General features: G+C 41.8%; 1 protein-coding gene across 6 annotated transcripts in view; it reads right to left on the bottom strand.

The window, feature by feature from the left end:
- Ncapg2 (non-SMC condensin II complex subunit G2) overlaps positions 1 to 18,204 on the bottom strand; it is a 57,427-nt gene that overhangs the window by 13,858 nt on the left and 25,365 nt on the right. For 5 of the 6 annotated variants that reach the window (XM_010641640.3, XM_010641624.2, XM_010641658.2 and 2 more), the window contains exons 14-24: positions 16,530 to 16,752; positions 16,044 to 16,147; positions 13,149 to 13,322; positions 10,806 to 10,876; positions 9,709 to 9,862; positions 9,436 to 9,597; positions 8,730 to 8,846; positions 8,504 to 8,644; positions 8,041 to 8,140; positions 4,078 to 4,265; positions 2,307 to 2,447 (exon numbers count right to left, since the gene is read on the bottom strand). In XM_010641640.3, the coding sequence (XP_010639942.1) occupies positions 2,307 to 2,447; positions 4,078 to 4,265; positions 8,041 to 8,140; positions 8,504 to 8,644; positions 8,730 to 8,846; positions 9,436 to 9,597; positions 9,709 to 9,862; positions 10,806 to 10,876; positions 13,149 to 13,322; positions 16,044 to 16,147; positions 16,530 to 16,752 (1,575 nt within the window). Of the gene's footprint in view, positions 1 to 1,740; positions 1,800 to 2,306; positions 2,448 to 4,077; positions 4,266 to 8,040; positions 8,141 to 8,503; positions 8,645 to 8,729; positions 8,847 to 9,435; positions 9,598 to 9,708; positions 9,863 to 10,805; positions 10,877 to 13,148; positions 13,323 to 16,043; positions 16,148 to 16,529; positions 16,753 to 18,204 lie in introns of all 6 variants that reach the window. The other variant, XM_010641649.2, reaches the window with a different exon arrangement.

Raw genomic sequence — 18,204 nt, 5'->3', positions numbered from 1 at the left:
AAAAAAAAAAAAAAAAAAAAAACCCAAAAAAAAAGGATTAAAAAGCATCATACCACAGTGATATATGCACATCCATGTTTACAGCAGCACAGTTTGTAATAGTCAACTCTTGGTAATAGTCCAAATGCCCATCAACTGACACACACATAAAGAAGATGTGGGTTTTTTATACAATGGAGTACTACCCTGCCATGAGGAAAGATGAGATTCAGACATTTATAGCTAATGAATGGACTTTGAGACCATACTCTTAAGTGAAGTAAATCAGACACACATGTCTAAATACCACCTTGTTTCTCTGGTGTGAGTAACTAAAAGTGGAAATAAGTAGTGAAATGTGTAATGGATACTGAGAAATGGGAAGAAAGTGTTCAAATGGGAAGGGAAACAAGGGAGAAAGGAAGGAAACAATAAGAAAAAAAGTGAAAACAGAAGGAAACATGGAAACAAAACCTTTGCCCATAGGGAGGAGAGGGAGCTTGGTGGGGGGATAAAATAAAAGTTATTTTTAAAAAATCACAATGGGGCCAGGGATTTAGCTCCGTGGTTCCGCCATCTGCCTAGCAAGTGTAAGGATCTGAGTTCAATCCCTGGTACCAAAAAAAAAAATCATAATGAACAAAATAAAGGACAGCTAATAGCAAGTAGGGCAAGGGGAAAAAATAGGACAAATAGCATGGGAAACAAGAGATGGGGAAGAGGGAAGAAAGGGAAAAGAGATTAAAAAAGAAAGAAAAATGGAAATAGAGTTTTTTCAAATGGGAAGGGGGCTAAGGAGAGGGGTCAGGGAGAGATGGGAGAAGAAGAGGACAATAAAGAATTAAGATGTGGCCGGGGATTTAGCTCAGCAGTTCAGCCACCTGCCTTGCAAGCGCAAGGACCTGAGTTCGATCCCCAGTACAAAAAAAAAAAAAAAAAATGTGTTATTGACATGTCCAAACTCCCTGTGATAAATATAATCATTAAGTACTGCAAACATGCTAATAATAAATTTTAAAACTAAAAACAAAAAAATTGTCTTTCATCCAACTATAGTTACTGCTAAGAGAACAAGCCAGTATGCACTAACAAATGATCTATTGAAACTGATGTCAGAAATTTAAATCTCCTATGCTTAGAAATAAAAAAGAGAAAGGTAATAATATAGCAGGCAGAGAAAAGAATTACTACATTCTACTCACCCCTAACTATCCCCACTTTCATCTCCAGGAAATAATCTTAAGAAATGAGTCAACTCAGCCAGGCGTGGTAGCATAAGTTTATAATCCCAGCATTCTGCAAGGCTGAGGCCTGGGTAACTTTATATTTTATTGTTATAATTTAGGTATACATAATAACATTACCATAGTGACTTAGTGAGACCCTGTCTCAAAATAAAACAACAAAAAAGGAGTGGGGATGTAATTCAGTGTAAAGGCCCTGGATTCGAGACCCAATACCACTACCACCACCCCAAAAAAACAACCAACTCATTCGAGCCTCTTGGTGTCCAACCTTTAGGCTTCCATAGGCCATACTGAGAGAAGAGGAACTGTCTTGAGCAGCATACTAATTAATTAAGAAAATTTACAGGTCTGCTTAATACCCATGTCTTCATAGGCACACAATTATGTAAGCTAAAATGGAATCATCAATGATCACTGCATTTTACTTGCCAAGTCACACAAGCACAATCTACACTTGAGCACCGGGCAATTGAGTCATGAAAAATAACACTAAAGGTCACACATTAACATGTACCTGCTGGTTTGAACCACTGGTGGCATGTGCATGATTATCCCAATTGGCAGCTTGTAACACTGGCAGTACAAAGGGAGGTGAGGGAAATGGGGGGGAAAAAAGAAGATATATCATAGGTATAAATTCCCTATGTTGAATGTTTTATGTATATCTAAATTATACCAATACAATATAAAAAAACAAAACAACAAATCAGAGGCACTTGACAGCAAGACACATGAATCATAGGCCCACTGTGAATGCGTGAACCTTAAACTCAAAATTTACATCTTATGATCTTATGGGGGCCCTTTACTAGCTGCCCAGGGCTGCAGGCTGTACATGCACACCCTGATATGCAGCCAACACAAATGTCCTAATATGAACTGGCTCTATCTAGTCCCTGGCACACTCCTCACCATCACATGACTCCCAGCTACCATCAGCCTGAGAGGAGTGCAGCCCTCTCAGGAGAGCACACCGCTCTCAAAGGGTTTAGGTTTGAAAACTGAACCTGTAATGCTAGTAGGAATGACATTCTGTAAGCCAAAAAGAGGCTGGATGGTTTCAGAATTGGTGTACCTCACCTTCCGCAGGTGATGGCTGATCTCAACCACAGGTGCTGCGATCAGAGTAGAAAGCATGCCCCGGTGGACTGGGCTGTCCTTGTGCCATGTCTGCACAGTGGTTATGAACTCATGAAGATGGGTCTGCACAGAATAAAGGAGCTGCAAGAAAACACATTAGTCACTGTCAGTAGAGCTGCATTATCTTGGTTAAAAAAAAAAAAAAAAGACTTCAGCCTGGGCAATTGAGTGACTTACCAAGCAAGACCTTTCTCAAAATAAAACAATTTAAAAGACCAGGAGACAGCTAAGTGTGAAAGCCCAAGGTTCAATGTCCAGTACTACAAAAATAAGCCTGAGGATCGCCACAAGTTCAAGGCCAGCTGGGCTACACAGTGAGTTCCAAGCCACCCTGAATTACAGAGCAAGACTCTGTCTTAAAAAAAAAAAATCTAAAAGTGAATAAATAAATAATTTTTTTAAATGAGCATATGTGCTACCCACCCCCATTCTGGGAACTGTGAGGTTCACCTGCCAGTCACTAGACCTACCACTTTTCTCTCAGCAGCTTACTCATTCTCTGAGGCACCCCGGCTAACGGAGAACAGCTGTGACCAAAGCATTTACCAGAAGCAAAATAAGAACCCTTGAGATTAGAAGTACTAGGACCACTAAGAAGGATGCAAGGAAGGAGACGATGATGCAAAAGAGAAAAGAAGAAAGGAAAGGAGAAACACCAGTGACATTAAAATAACTTCTGACAGGAAACCTGGCATTAAGTACATTAAATAAACATATCACAGACGCTTAAAACAATTCATAAAAAACAAAGACATTTCAAATTAATTCAGGTATGAATGAGGTTAGGAAAAATATGGCCAATAACCTTTAGCTCCTTCCATCAGCTGAGGTTAGAATAAAATTGAAAGTCTTAAATATTTTATACAAACTGTCACCCATTTAAACTGTTTTTTAGAATTTTCATTAAAAATAACAGGTTACTGATAGAAAAAGTAACAGCTCTCATAACTCGAATTTGTTCAGGGCTTGGCACTACTTTTAAGAATGAAGCAAATCTGGCACATGTTTTTGGTTGTTGTTTTGCAGTACTGAGTTGCAGCCCTTCTTTCTTTTTTAAAAATTTTTAGATAATGTCTCCCTATGTAGCTCAAGGATGGCCTTGAGCTCTCCACCCTCGTGTCATGGCCTCCTAAATAGCGAGGATCATAGGCATGCACAACACACCCAGTACCCACAGGTTTTCTCATATGGATCAGCTCCTTAGCACTTTCACTGCACATCAGCTTTCTACCATCCATAGGAAACCACAGCTACTGCAATGTCTGTGACTGCTTCTGACCAGGGTAGGGCTCATGGGCATCGGGAGAATGCCTATAATGGGAAGCAGCATTTCTCCCACTCAAGGACTCTGTCACTCTACAAATAACCAAAATTAGCATCTTCAAGTCTATTCTATTTGGAAAATTCTGGAAGTAACTATGTGCATGCAGGGGCTACAGTGATTAGTTCTGCTTCCTGTCCTGTGGCTAGTGGGCTTGAACTACTGCTCTGAGCCTGGGGGGCTACTTGGGGCCCATAATCTGGACCCCGCCCACCTCCTCGGTGCAGAGAGCCCTTTGCATGAGCCCCCGGAAGACACAGCATGCACTACAAGGGTGCCTGTAGCAGTGCCCCCACCCAAACTTAAGCAGCCACAATTTCTATGCAGCTCAGCCCTGGGAGCCCTCAGGCAAACACCCTCAGCCCAGTGCTGCCAACAGGGCATCACTACCCGAAGGCCTTCTTCCGGTTGCTTCTTGAAGCTCCGTGCCATGCATTCCAACATTTTCTGAAACACTTTCTGGACTGTGTCAAACAGCACTGTCACTTCTTCATCTGAATCTCTTTTCTGAATCAAGGAACTTCCAGTGAGCTCCTTCAGAATGCCAAGAAGTAATGACACATAAAAAAATCCTTTCACTAGAAAGAAAATGAGAAAAATTGGTTATAAATGGCATAATTAGTGAAAAAAATCTAACTACATGTAAATAATAGCAAGTTAAAAGAATTTATTACCATGAGCCAATACTAACACCAGGCTGATCAGGTTGATCTAAATTCTAACCTAAATAAAAATAATTTGCTTCATTTAAGTATAAACCCAACATTCAGGAGCAGTATCATCATGTTGGTACTTTGTTCACTACTTATATAAACACACAGCGATTTGGTTGTGACTCCTAACACATCTAAATTATTTCTCTTTTGAGGAAAGTCAACAATCAGCTGCAACAGGCACAACCAAGAGGGCCTGAGTGCTCCCAAAACTTGATGCATCTCACAGAGGAAAACTGTGAAATTTCTAACACTTGGGAGTAGCTTACTGGTTATCTCTCTCTTACAAATCATCAACTTTACTGTCGACATTAATTTGGTAAAATCAAATCCATAACAAACCTACTCCTATGATTCATCCTCGTATCTTGACTTTTCCTTTTTCTTCATAAACAATCTTGTTGGTAAACTGATCTACAAAAGCAGCGCCAGTGATTTGTTACTAGTGAGCTGTGAGTGTGTCTAGTGATCTTGTTCTCTTTGACATACAGCCACATGGGTTACTGTCTGGGCTGGGGGCAAGACAGCACAGATCTGGGCAGGACTGAAGCTTCAAGATGCCTCGTTATAGACCCCCTCATGTTTAAGTAAAACAACCACGCAATAAAGCACAGATATGATACTACACATGCAGAGACCACCACTTAAGAGATAAAGAAGACTTGCTGAGAAAACAGACCTAGAGACAGAGGCACACACCTCAGCCTAAAGAGTAAAAGATACAACAGGCTCCACCAGAGACACAACCCAATCCCAAATGCAGACACAGAGCAGAAGACAGAACCCTGCCTGAGACCCAAGAGTGACCCACAATCCAAACCCACCCAACAAAGTAAGATAGCCTGTTCATTCCAGTTTCTATACTCTTGGACCCTAGTTTCCCTCTAGAAGGACATATGGTCTGCCAGAATAAAAAACAAAACTTTGTCATATCTCTAAAACCACAACAGAAACTTTCACAAAACTCTTCTCCTATTCAAAAGAGAGTAGAAGGATACACTCCTCACACCTGCTTGTCTGCTGGAACCCATTGTGGGGAGGTGAAGAGATGGCACTGAATTCTTTTACCACACTCTGCACACTAAACATCTGACAGACAATAGTGGCCATCTTCCTACATCCATCTTCAGGGTAGGTACACTCTAATGTTGACAAAACCATAGTGGGCTAGAAATTGGAAAGTTATTTCATTATATTCAAGCATGTGTGTCTTAAAAACCAAATACATAACAGGTACTGGATAGTTCAACTGGCTAAGGGTTCATCCTAAGCCCAACAGCCTCATGCAGGAGGCACTGATCTGGAAGGCCTCACTGTGTTCTGCCTCTCAAGGCTGTGTAAGTTCATAGTCCATCACTAAGAAGAGGAAGCTGCCAGTCTAGCAGAAGGAGTTGGATTCCCATGACAATTCCAACATGGGATCTGCCAAAAAGCCAACAGCTCAAAAAGAACCAGGATGTCCTGTGAGCTAAAGGCCATCCTGTGCTGTCCCCATCCTGTCCATGGCTGGCCTTGGTCTCCAGGATGCAGCAGCCTTAGCCTGCCTGACATTCCTCTAAATCAATTTGCTTTGCCTTTTCATTAAGACAAAGTCCTACATTTAATATAATCTTATTTTTTACAAACGTAACATTCCTTTTTATTTGTCCTGATGCTTTTTACTAGGAAGTCTTCTTTTTCGATGATCCCAGTTATTTTTAGTTCCTGATATTGTAGAATGCATGGTATTTTTCAAAACATACATGTGTGTGGTTTTTGTTGCTTTTTATTTGTTTAGTGTTTTTTTGGTTTGGTTTGGAATTTTTTTAGTAATGTTGGGGATTAAATCCAGGGCCTTGTGTATGCTAGATCAAGTGCCCTTCTACTGAACTACGCCCAGTCCAATACTGTGTTAAAGCAAGAAGATCCACATGTTTGTGAGCCTGACTTCTAGCATGTGGGCTTTGGGCTGGGCCACCCCAGCTTTGTTCTAAGAATACCTCTTGTTTAGTACACATTTCAGTGTGGTGTGAAGGATGTTCCAATATAATGACTATAAAGGAATTAATTTTTTTTCCAGCTTTTTGAGACGAGGTCTCGCTATGTAATTCAGGCTGGCCTTGGACTCACAGGGATCCTCCTGAGTGTTGAGATTATGGGCATGCCCAGTGAGAAACTAGTTTCTTAACTAAAAATGGTTTCTATATTAAAACTCTTTCATATAGGGCAAAAAGTCCAGCAAATAAGATTCTGGGTCTACCTTGCTAAACTGTTATGTCCCCAGGTACATTTGTGACAGCTAAGGAATGGCTACAAGTGCTCTCATCCTGGAAACCCTGGTTACTGGAATGTGTAAATATAAAGCTCATATTAGTTTGGTCACAGGTCTAGGAGTAGCTTTGGGCCTTATTTGGAGGGAACACAACAAACACTATATGACAAAACTGGCTAATTGGAGACCTACAAGTCTAGTTAGCTGCTCAGAAAAGTAAATTTTATAAATACCAAAAGTAGAAAACTCATTCCTAAATAAGTTTTAAAATTAATCTGGATGGTTTTAATCAATAAGCTCAAGCATAAAATGCAATTTTCATAATAAAGAAAAGCTAGACTCTGAAACAAACACTGGTTCCACTTAATGTTAATCTTCAACTTTGGACATTTTAAACACAAATGAATAATCTTGCTTGTAATCAAAGACTTACTTGAGTATGTTGACCAAGGTCCCAGTGCCAGTACTTCCAAAGCACCAGTGTGGGAAAGAGACAAGACCCTCTTAGGCTGCAGAAAAATGTTCAGACCATGGAAACAAGACTACAGATAAACTATCACCCAACCAGGCTACCGAGGCTAGCTCACCTGGGATGTCACTCTTGGTCTCCTCTAGGCATAAAGGAATTTAAATCTCAGAGGCTGACATTCCCCAGGTCTCAGTACCTGGGATGTATAGTAAAAATCACCTAAAATAGCCCACATCAAAGAGGACCAGGGCTGGAGGCTGGTGGTTAGGAGGTATGGTTGGAGATTAAGGATTGGTGGGCCCTAAGGGTGAGGGATCAGGGTTCAGGGGGGGGGTCACAGACAACCTGTTTCCTTTCTGGCCAGAGTCTGATCAGAAGGTGAAGGAGACCTGGCACCAGTACCAAATGAGGTGCCTTCTTAGGCCATATCACATGTGCCCCTTCCTCCAGGACCCTAAGTGGCTGCCTTTTCATTCCTTCATGGAGCACCCAAAGAGCCAAAGTGGCATCATGTTACTAGTTTCCATGGGTGATCCATGCTACCCCTTTTCTTTGGCCCAGGAAAAGGGGGCATTAATCAACAACTCCCAACTCACCCCACCCTCAGCAACACAGGCCAGAGAGGACTAATCCAGGCTCCTCTCTGAGGTTCCTTACACAGATGCCAGGATGGGGAAATTCAGCCTGGCAATGTAATAGATCCTAGGGAGAAAAAGAATCCCAAGGCCCTTGTCAGAAACTGGATAATCACTCGTGACCCCAGAAACACCTCTGAACATGCTGGCTGTACCAGCCAATGCTCTTTTCATACAAGCTGGTTTCCATCACATATGATACTGGTCAGCCAGAGTCCTAACACAGAAAGTGAGAAAAGGCTTATTACTCTAAAAGAGTCCTTTAACAGATGGTGTATACTGTACCTGTTTGCATGATTGTAAGACTCCACTGCAGAAGCTGTATCTGAAACTTCAGATCTCCAAGGCCAACCATGACAACATCTTTACAGACAGTCAGGTAGGTCTGTAAGAGAAAGGTGGGGTTATCAGCAGAAGCCATTAAGAAAAGAGACATGCAGGCCCAACAAAGCTGCTCCTACATGTTACACTCTATCCCAGAGCAGACATCTACATTCTTATTTTTGTCTCTATAAGAAATCTAGAGACATATTTTATGTAATTCCATCAATGAAATACTTATCAAACATGCAATGTGTAAAATTAGATTAAAACCACAATCTCTGCTTTGTGAAAACCTCTAGATATTTAAATGCCACTATGAGTATTTTAAAAAGAGTAACCCCAAGGTGTAAAATTACACTCTAAAGAGAAAAGGCATTTGCGCACACCAAACACGTGGTCAGGACCCATATCCCACAGTGCTGACCTGGATGATTTGCTGATAGACAACTCTGTGGAGCTTCAGGTATTCTTCTTCTCGGTCTTGGATTAAAGACAAAACCTTGCTTTCTAACCAAAACCCATTGTTTTCCAAGATGGACAGGTGAACTTTCCCTTCCAAGCAGAACTGTTCAACACAAGCACAGAGAGGTAGATCAGTGACAAAAATGGCCCTGACATGAGCTGACCATACCAGGAGGGATGCGACACACCTTGTTCTCAAGATGGACGCTCAACCGGCAGTGGAGACTGAAGGCTTGCAAGGCAGCAGACTCGCTGAAGTTCGGGGGCTTCCCACCTGGTGACCCCAGAAGTGACTCCAAGTCTGTCTGCAATAATATCACAACCTCAGGGCCACATTCTGACCACATGTCACCATAACAGGAGGCACCTGACTATAGGCGAACCAGGATAACTGCTCAGGAGACACCTGCCCCACCATCTCTGCACCTGACACCAGCCTGGGGGGGCTGGAGGCACACAGCCTGGGAGCAGGTCACTAGGCAACAATGCTCTTCTGCAGACCCCACCTTAAGCCTGGATGTGTTGTATAATCACACAAAGTAGCAGTAGTGACAGTGTAGGAGGGAGGAAACAGAACTTCACAGGGTGCTGGGGGCCCATGAATTCACATCAAACACTCTCCAAGACTCTTGGAAAGACCTGCTGAGAACTCTGAAGGGAGGTGGTGTTTCTCTGCTGATAGGCAGAACTTGCGTGTGACGAGTCTTCTGAGGGGCAGGGACCAGCTGGGTCCTATGTAGGCTCTACCCCCTCTCGCAACAAAAATAGGGCTGGGAAGTGGCTCAGCTCCCAGGCTCACCTGATTGCTCAGCGAGCTTGTGGAGTGTACTGTTCTTATCTCCTTTCCAACTCAGAACCTGCTACAGCACCTCTACTTTCAGGGCAGAAAGTTACCTTTGACAACTCAAGTGCTTTCAAAAGTTGACAGAGTTTCCTCCGGGGTGCAGAGAGTAGACACTCTCGATTCTTTGGATGGGTTAGTAAGTACTCCATGTAAACCAAAGCCAATTCGGGCTTCACTGGGTGTGTGTCCTGGATCTGCACTTTATGCTTATTCTGAGGAGGACACAGGGACAGGCAGACGATTGGAACTCGCATCCCAGGAGAGAATAAAATTTCCAATAGACATTGTCCCTCCTTGCCAGACTCCACAGAGTCCACACGCACCTTGGCCTGGGGCTGCTCCCCTGGCAGCCAGTCATCAATGAGCTCCAGGACATGCCCCACCTGTCCCCAAGAGCACAAGCAGTCCAGCAAGGTGCAGTAGCTCTTGTCTGCAGCGCCCTCCTCCTGGCTCCTCAAGGTGGATATCACCCCACAGCTGAGAATGCCAAGTACATAAAACCAAGTTAACATTTCAACAGCAAGACCCCCTAAGTGAGGAAAATCAAAAAGCAAGAAGTTCTGGTGTAGAGGCTTCTCTTACAACATTAACAGCATGACATTGCCCCCAGGGCAGGAAGAAGCACATGTTCCTCTCGAAACAACACATGGAGAGCTGCTTTTGAAAGTACTGAAAGATCAAGGACCCCAAACACAGAGCCCTTTATTTCTGCCATCATATTTCTGTGCCATCTCTTTCAGGTTCTATAGCAAGGGTTCCTAATTCCAGGCATTAATTTTTGGGGGGCACCAAAACATTTATTTTTGTTCTTGTTTGTTTTAATAAGTAATTTTTACTGTGGTAGTCAAACCTCTAGAGCCACAGTGTCCAACAGAAAATAGTATGTGAAAGGATGCAAAAAGAGATGTGTGTGGTTCAACCTCAGGACACTAGCCCAGCAAGCACAAGGACCTTAGCGCTTAAAAAAAAAACAAACAAATCCAGCATGTAACTTAAATTTTTAGCACCCATATTTTAAAATGTAAAGAAAAATAAGTGAAATGAATTTCAATAACACACCTTATTTAACACAATCTATCCAAATCATTTTAGCACATAATGTTTAGCATCCTCCCTTTCACACCAGGACTCTGATTCCGTATGTATTTTGTTCTCATGGCACATCTTAATCCAGAGGCCACAAGTGCTCAGAGCCTCCCATGGCCTCTCAGTCTCACCACATCAGGTGTCAGAATCCCCAGATTTTTAAGTGCAGTAGTAACCTTAAATCCTCAGGGTCTCTTCTTCATCACTCAACAGTCCCAGAGCTCACAAGCACATCGTGCCACCAGCACAGGAGGGCTCTGGAGTGAAAGTTCAGTATGGGTAGTCAGTGACCCAGCCAGCATCACAGCCAAGGTTCTGCCACACTGCAGCATACCTGAATGGAGGGACGGTGGACGATGGCAGGAAGGACATCAGCATGAACAAAGGGATCTTGCAGCGATCATCCTAGAAACATAGAGCAAAACAGAACAAATGCAGAATCTGTGACACTCTTAGACACTCTGGAAGCCTCTCCTCATGACTTCCATTCATTTATTCCCCAAGTCCCTCAGTCAGCACTCCAGTAATTCTTCCAACGTTTAAATGGAAAACTAAACCTCACTACTCCAACAACAAAGCAAATTAAGCCTATTTCAATCATTGAGAGTCTGTCAAGAAACATTCTTGCCTGGTAGAATGAAAGCATGGTGAATTCTAAGGGCAGAAACAGGAGCAAAACCAAAATCTGATGTTTTCTTCATTTGCATTGTTAACCACTGGCCCTCAACTCCCAACAGAGACAGAAATTAATTCTTAATGCTTCAAGGAGATTGAGGTGTAGCTCAGAAATGCTGTTTCAAGGGAAAGGACCTAGCTGCCCCAGCTCCTGGCAGCAGAGAAGCCAGGTCACAAACACAAGATCAACCACTCACTGCCCTCTGATCCTAGAAACCCAGCACCCTGCTTATCTGTCATCCTAGCTCTGTGTGGTGGGCTTGGTCACCTTCTGAGGTAATGCTGGTTTCTCAATCCATGGTAATAAGCTGCATTTTAAAATTTACTAGTGAATTTGGCAACTGAGATGATCCACCCATGTGGCAGGCCATGTTTTCCTTCAGGAGCAGAATGAAGGTTAGACTTGATCATCACAGAAATAAGGACCCAAGGTCAAAGCTGAGTGGCAAAAGTCACATGCAATTAGCAGAAGACTATGGTTGGTTCAAAGGACACACATAAAATTTTTGTATTTAAATTACGATTTTTTTATAGCTGGGAATAATTGCTTTTTTTTTTGGTACTGGGGATCAAACTTAGGACCTTGTTCTTCAGAAGCAGGTGGCAGCACCACTGAGCTAAATCTCTGACCCAACTTTGCATTTTTAACAATTGATCTTTCTTTAAATTTGGTTTTGAAAAATGAACTTTCTGCAGGGCTTAGACATAGTATTTAAATTACGATTTTTTTATAGCTGGGAATAATTGCTTTTTTTTTTGGTACTGGGGATCAAACTTAGGACCTTGTTCTTCAGAAGCAGGTGGCAGCACCACTGAGCTAAATCTCTGACCCAACTTTGCATTTTTAACAATTGATCTTTCTTTAAATTTGGTTTTGAAAAATGAACTTTCTGCAGGGCTTAGACATATAATTGAACTTCCTTCAGAAATAAAAGTTAAGGAATGAGAGGGTTTCTTTCAACCAAATAGAAAACACACATGGAGAGATAATGGTGGTTGCTGGAGGTGGGGCGGACAGGTACAGGGGAGTGGTTCATCAAAGGACACAAGTTCCAGTGGGCCAGGAGCAGCAAGTTCAAGTGACCTCCTGCATAGCAAGGTGACAACAGCTGGCAACAAAAGATTGCACAGCATTCTCAGAAATCTCTAACATATCTTAATGATTTTCACCATGGAAATTGCTAAGTATGCGGGGTAATGCATGTGTTATGTAGCTTGTTTAGCCATTCTAGAAGGTATACATATTTCACAACATGTCAAATACAATAAATACATACAACTTTTTTGTCTGTCAAGAAAAAAACAATTAAAAAAAAATGAGGTGGGCATGGTGGTGCACACCTATAATTCCAGCACTAGAGAGGCTAAGGCAAGAAAGAGGATTGCTGTGAGTTTGAGGCCAGAATGGGCTACAAACTGAGTTCAAGGCCAGCCTGGTCTATATAGTGAAACCCTGCCATAAATAAATAAATAAATACATACATACATACATACATACATACAAGCATTTCTCTTTTCCCCCCGGTACTGGGGATCAAATTCAGGTCCTGTGTTTGCCAAGCTGGCATGGCACCACTGAACCACATCCCTAGCCCAAAAAGAGGAATCTTACAGACAGTTCTGAGTGCCATGGTAACAGACATGACACCAGTGCCAAAGGGTGGCTGCTCCCCAAGTGCCTCTAGGCTGTAGAGGGATGGGGTTGGTGCAAGTGTACCTCCTTCTCACCAAGTCCCCTTCTCCAACCCTGCACACTCCTGGATCCTAGAATATGTTTCTGGCCATTAGAACACAAAAGTCAAGCATTCACAGTAGACACTGCTCTGGATGTTGAGGATATGAAGCAGAGGCCTAGTGAATCACATGGTAAGGCAAGTATGAGTTTACTCTTCCAGTGGTAGAGTGACAAACTCGTATGGGGGTAAACATGCTAGCAACATACCCCAAATTCTAAGACAATGTAACCCTGACATACCTCACTAGCAGATGGCCCTACACTTACCTTAAATACTTTCAGATACTCTGGAAGCACAGAGGCAAACTTGTTAACAGTATAAACTTTGGCCTCTTTATTATTTTCCAGACTTCCATGGATGCTCTTCCAGAGAATCACAATGATTTCTAGTAAACCTGCCATGGACCCAACGTCATTTACCGACAGTGTTTTGTCCAGAACCTAGAATGGAATAACAAGTACTAAGAGACAAGAGCACTATCATCAAAAGCACACTTCAGGATTATAGGCCTAAGACAGAACTGTATAGAATATCAAATCTACTGCTTCATATTCTAATATGACTTTATTCTCTATTTTAGAGTCTTTATTGAAGTAATTTTTTTTCAAATCCAACCCAAGAAATAAATTCTAACTATGTTCTTTGTGCCCAGCAGGACCCACTGCCTCCACTTCATTTTTCAGCCAGTGGAACCCAGCCCTGAGCCTGGAATGATGGATCCAAATTAACGACTGCAAGGCAGGCTTCTCTGGTTTGTGTCATCTGCCTTTGCCTGATCATATGCTGGCAGTACATGAGTGCTCAGTGTAAGCCACAAATATGCTCTAGTAATTTCCCTCTACCCACAGAGCTGGTAGCACCACACAACAAACACCACCAGGAACCCTCATCTGTACCAGTGACTAGCACTGTCTCTGGTGACAGAGACATGCAGACTCACTCAGCTGAGACCCCACCAAGGAGGCCTGCGGTGTGGCCACATAGGGGCAGTCTAGCAACTGACTCTAGAGCCAAGGTTAGAAAGTCTGCCTTGAGCTGGGCAGGATGATTCAGTTTGGGTTTGTTACCTTTTTTGCTAACTGCTCTAGTGTGAGACTAGGAAAAATTAAATTTGATTAAGCGAAGTACACAGAAAAGCAAATGTGGTTTCTACAAAAAGTTAGCTATTTCAACATGCACTTAATGGGGGGATACATTAAGGACACTCAAATTTACAAAGCAAAGAAACTCCTAAGGGTTTAGAAGGTACCAAAAGAACAATCTAAAGCATAGGTTGACAGCAAGTTTTCATTCTGAATTTAACTTTACTTTTTCCAGTTCCATCTCTGTGGATCTAAGGGGATTTATCAGAGTGTGTCTGTGGTTTACACCAAGCTTTCAGGTACATGATCATCATGGGCTATCAGCATACACTCAGGAAAATATAAATGCACAGTTTTTTCAACAAACTAAAGAAGCCCATGATTTAGCACAGCAGGGTTATCATTAAAATTTCATAAGAAAACCACCATATCTCTTCACGAACATCACTTGAAAAACATGCTGAACTCCTAAGCAGTAGTTCATTAAATATGAGGCCATCTCTTATTTTATAAGAAAACATTTTTTTAGTAGATGATGAAAAAGACCTAAAAGGCCACTTTAAAAAATTTTTTCTTCTAGCCATACAGATGTTTTTACAGTGAGAATACCTATACATATATGACAAATTATATTTTTTCTAACACAGGTTACAATGTGGCTATGTATTCCCAAACCTCTGTCTAGAATGCAAATACCTATATGACAAGTTATGTAAACTTTTTCTTACAGGATGCAATGGAAGTACATATTTCTAAACTCTTGTCTTTTCCAGTGACACACAACTTGACCTAAAACATTATAATGCAAGTTTTCTAATAATGTCTAAGTATTAATAATGAGGTGAGAAATTCCTTCAGTATTTAGAAAATCTAAAAGCCTCTCAACTATGGCAATACAAACATTTTTGTTTGTATAAATGCTTTTGCAAAGCATTTCCAATCCCGGTGCCAGTGCACAGTGGCCCAGAGAGGCTGTCTATCCACAACTGGATTCATTTACTCACTACCAGTCACAGTTGTCTGCACACAGCTGGGCTCTGGGAAGCGCCTATCAGCATGGTGAAATCAGCATACTGCATCACTTGCCTCCCTGAGCTCTGGACTCCCTTGCTACACAGTGAGGGAAAGCCCAAGCGAAGGGGTTCATATTCCACCCACCCACCCTTGAATGCTCAGTGGAGGCTTCCATTTGTGTGACGGAAGCTGCTAGGCAGTGGTGGTGTAAGGATCTCCTTATGCTCTTCTTTCTCTGCTACACATCTGTTTCCTTGTACTTTTTCAGCAAAACTCCTGCTGAATAATTTCAGCTCACTTTAACTGTCTGTGGGGCAGAGAGAAAAGGGAAACAGCTATGCACTGGTACAGCTAAGGCCTGCTGAGGTGCAACAGGGGATGTCCTGGAACCACTGTGACAATGACTGAGAAGCCACCTTGTAGAAGAGGCAGAGTATGAGCACACCTGACTGCCTCTCCAGGGGGAACAGGGACAGCAGCAGCTGAGAGATGCTGTTGGCCTAGGACCTACCATGAAGTGAGCATACCAGTTCTGGCTTCAGTTAGAGAGAAACTGTTCTCTTCTGCAGTCCAGCTTCATAACTGAGCCAGATGCTTCAAAACAACCCCCAAATTTTACTTTATATTCCACAGCTCATTACTGGTAAGTAGTATGCCCAAGTCTTAAATACTACTTTCTTCTGCTATAACTGGACATTTGGGTTCTTAAAATCAGCAGGAAAAGAAAGAGTCCCTTTGACAAATCACACATAAAAAGATAATTCTACATATAGCTCATGTGTAAAAATTCAGCCCCAAGATGTTTTAGTAGAACCTTGTGTGAGACCCTATGTCAGAAACCACCTTTAGTATCTCTACTTTACATATGTGTGTGTGTGTGACACACACACACATATGTATGTATATATACACACACACATATGCATTTATTACATATTATATATGTGTGTGTGTTATATATTATCAATAGTTTATGATCAATACTAAAGGAGCAAATAGAAAAATAAAAACCCTGATGTAACAGCCTGAAAAGGGATATCACCAAATTAACACTCGAGCACTCACACTCATATTTTCCTTCTCCCGCTCCTCTTGGTCTTCCTGATGCTCTCTTAATGCTCTCTGGATGCATGCATTCAAGCAATGGCGAATAACATGGATCAGCTTTGCTAAAATGTTTAATAATAATAATTAACTTAGCTGTTTCTTCTACAAAATTAACTTCTAATAGGAAAATCAAATCACAATTACTTAATTTTTTTTTTTTTTTGTCGTTGTTGTTGTTTTTTGAGACAGGGTCTCACTATGTAGTTGAGACTGATCTGGAACTCACTATGTAGCCCAGGCTGGTCTTGAACTCACTCACAGTGATCCTCCTGCCTCAGCCTCCCAAGTGCTGGGATTACAGGCATGCGCCACCATGCCTGGCTTACTTAATTTATTTTAAAGGAAACCATTAAGAAATACAATAAAGCATGGAGTTTACTAAAATGATGAAACCGGGAAACCATGGGAATGTGCACCAGGCCAGGACAGGAAGGGCAGTCAGACCTATATTGGTGCAGGCGGTATGCTCATGGGCATACTGATAGAACCTCCGGGCAGCTGCAGGATTCATCTGGATCAGCGTGACACAGCGCTCACACCAGACCTCCTCTGGTTGGTTCACAGGCAGGAAGGAGTTGAAGATGAGGCTCACCAGGCGCCGAGACACAGGTCGAGACTCCGTTTCCAGACGAACCAAAATGTGCTCCATGGGGCATATTTTCCAAAACTGTGAAAAGCACATGTGCAGAAGGAAACCAGCAATTGCTCACATAATCTCCAAAACTGCTTGAGGGATGTTTCCAGAATATAACCAAAGAGGAATTACTTTTTACATTCAAGAAAATTCATGCAAAGTTGGGCATGGTGGTACATCCCATCACTCTGGGAGACTGAGGCAGGAAGATCACAATTTCAAGCCCAGCCTGGACAAATTAATGACTAGATAAGACCCTGTCTAAAAATGTTTAAAAACAGCTAGAGATACAGCTCAATGAGAAGGCCCTGAGTTTAATCCCCAGTACTAAAAAAAAAAAAGGAAAAGAAAATTCATGAAAATTCATTTAAAATAACTATACTAGGGCCAGGGATTTAGCTCAGTGGTTCGGCTGCCTTCTTTATAAGCACAACATCCCAAGTTCGATCCCTGGAACAAAAAAAAAAATGAAAGAAAGAAAGAAAGAAAAAATAAATAAATAAATAAAATAATTATACTAGAAACTCATTTTTCCATGAAGGGTAGAATTAGTAAGTCTACATTTCAAGGGGATGAAAACAGAATTAAGATGTGTTATGTACATGTATCAACTCCACAAAAGAAATGCTAACATTGTGTACTGCAAACATGTACTAATAAAAAATAAAGCTGGAGGGCTGGTGATTTAGCTCAGAAGTTCTGTCGCCTGCCTTGCAAGTGCAAGAACCTGAGTTCAATCCCTGGTACCAAAAAAAAAAAAAAAAAAAAAAAAAAAAAGCTGGGCATGGTGGCACACATCTGTAATCCCAGCACTTGGGAGGGTTGCGAAGCAGGAAGATTGCCGAGAGTTTGAGGCCAGCCTGAAGTGAACTATAGCCTGTCTCAAAAAATAGATAGATACATATCATGAAGTACCAATGTACAAATCACCCAAGTAAAAGGTAGTTGGGAAGGTTAATTATAATTATTTAACACTATGATTAATGTACAGTAAAGTGCCAAATAGCCATGATTATCAATCTAATCATTTTTAAATTTCTTAAAATGCAGTAACTTTAACCAATATAAAAAGTGAATTTTAAAAATGTGTAATTAGGATAGGAGATGTAGTTCAGCGGTAGAACACTTGCCTAGCATGTATGAAGCCCTAGGTTCCATCACCAGCACCACAAAAAAATAAATACAAAATGGGCCAGGGATTTAGCTCAGTAGCACCATGCCTGCCTTGCAAGCACAAAGTCCTGAGTTATGTCCCTGGTACAAAAAAACAAAACAAAAAAAGTTACTAGTTTTGACATGGACGCTCTACTACTTTCTCAGAGGGCATCCCTTTTGAGTCCCTGCTTCTACAGTAGGCAGCCTCTCCTAACACTGGGTCCCCATTACCCCACACTCAACAGCCCACTCTTTCTCCATCATTCTCTTCCTGAAGCTCACCTTGCACACCAGTAATACGTCAAACCAAGACAGATCACACTGCACCTC

Source organism: Fukomys damarensis, unplaced genomic scaffold, assembly GCF_012274545.1.
Source record: "Fukomys damarensis isolate Sample0158 unplaced genomic scaffold, DMR_v1.0_HiC HiC_scaffold_16, whole genome shotgun sequence".
Classification (NCBI taxonomy): Eukaryota; Metazoa; Chordata; class Mammalia; order Rodentia; family Bathyergidae; genus Fukomys; species Fukomys damarensis.
This window is presented reverse-complemented; position numbering and strand designations above follow the sequence as displayed.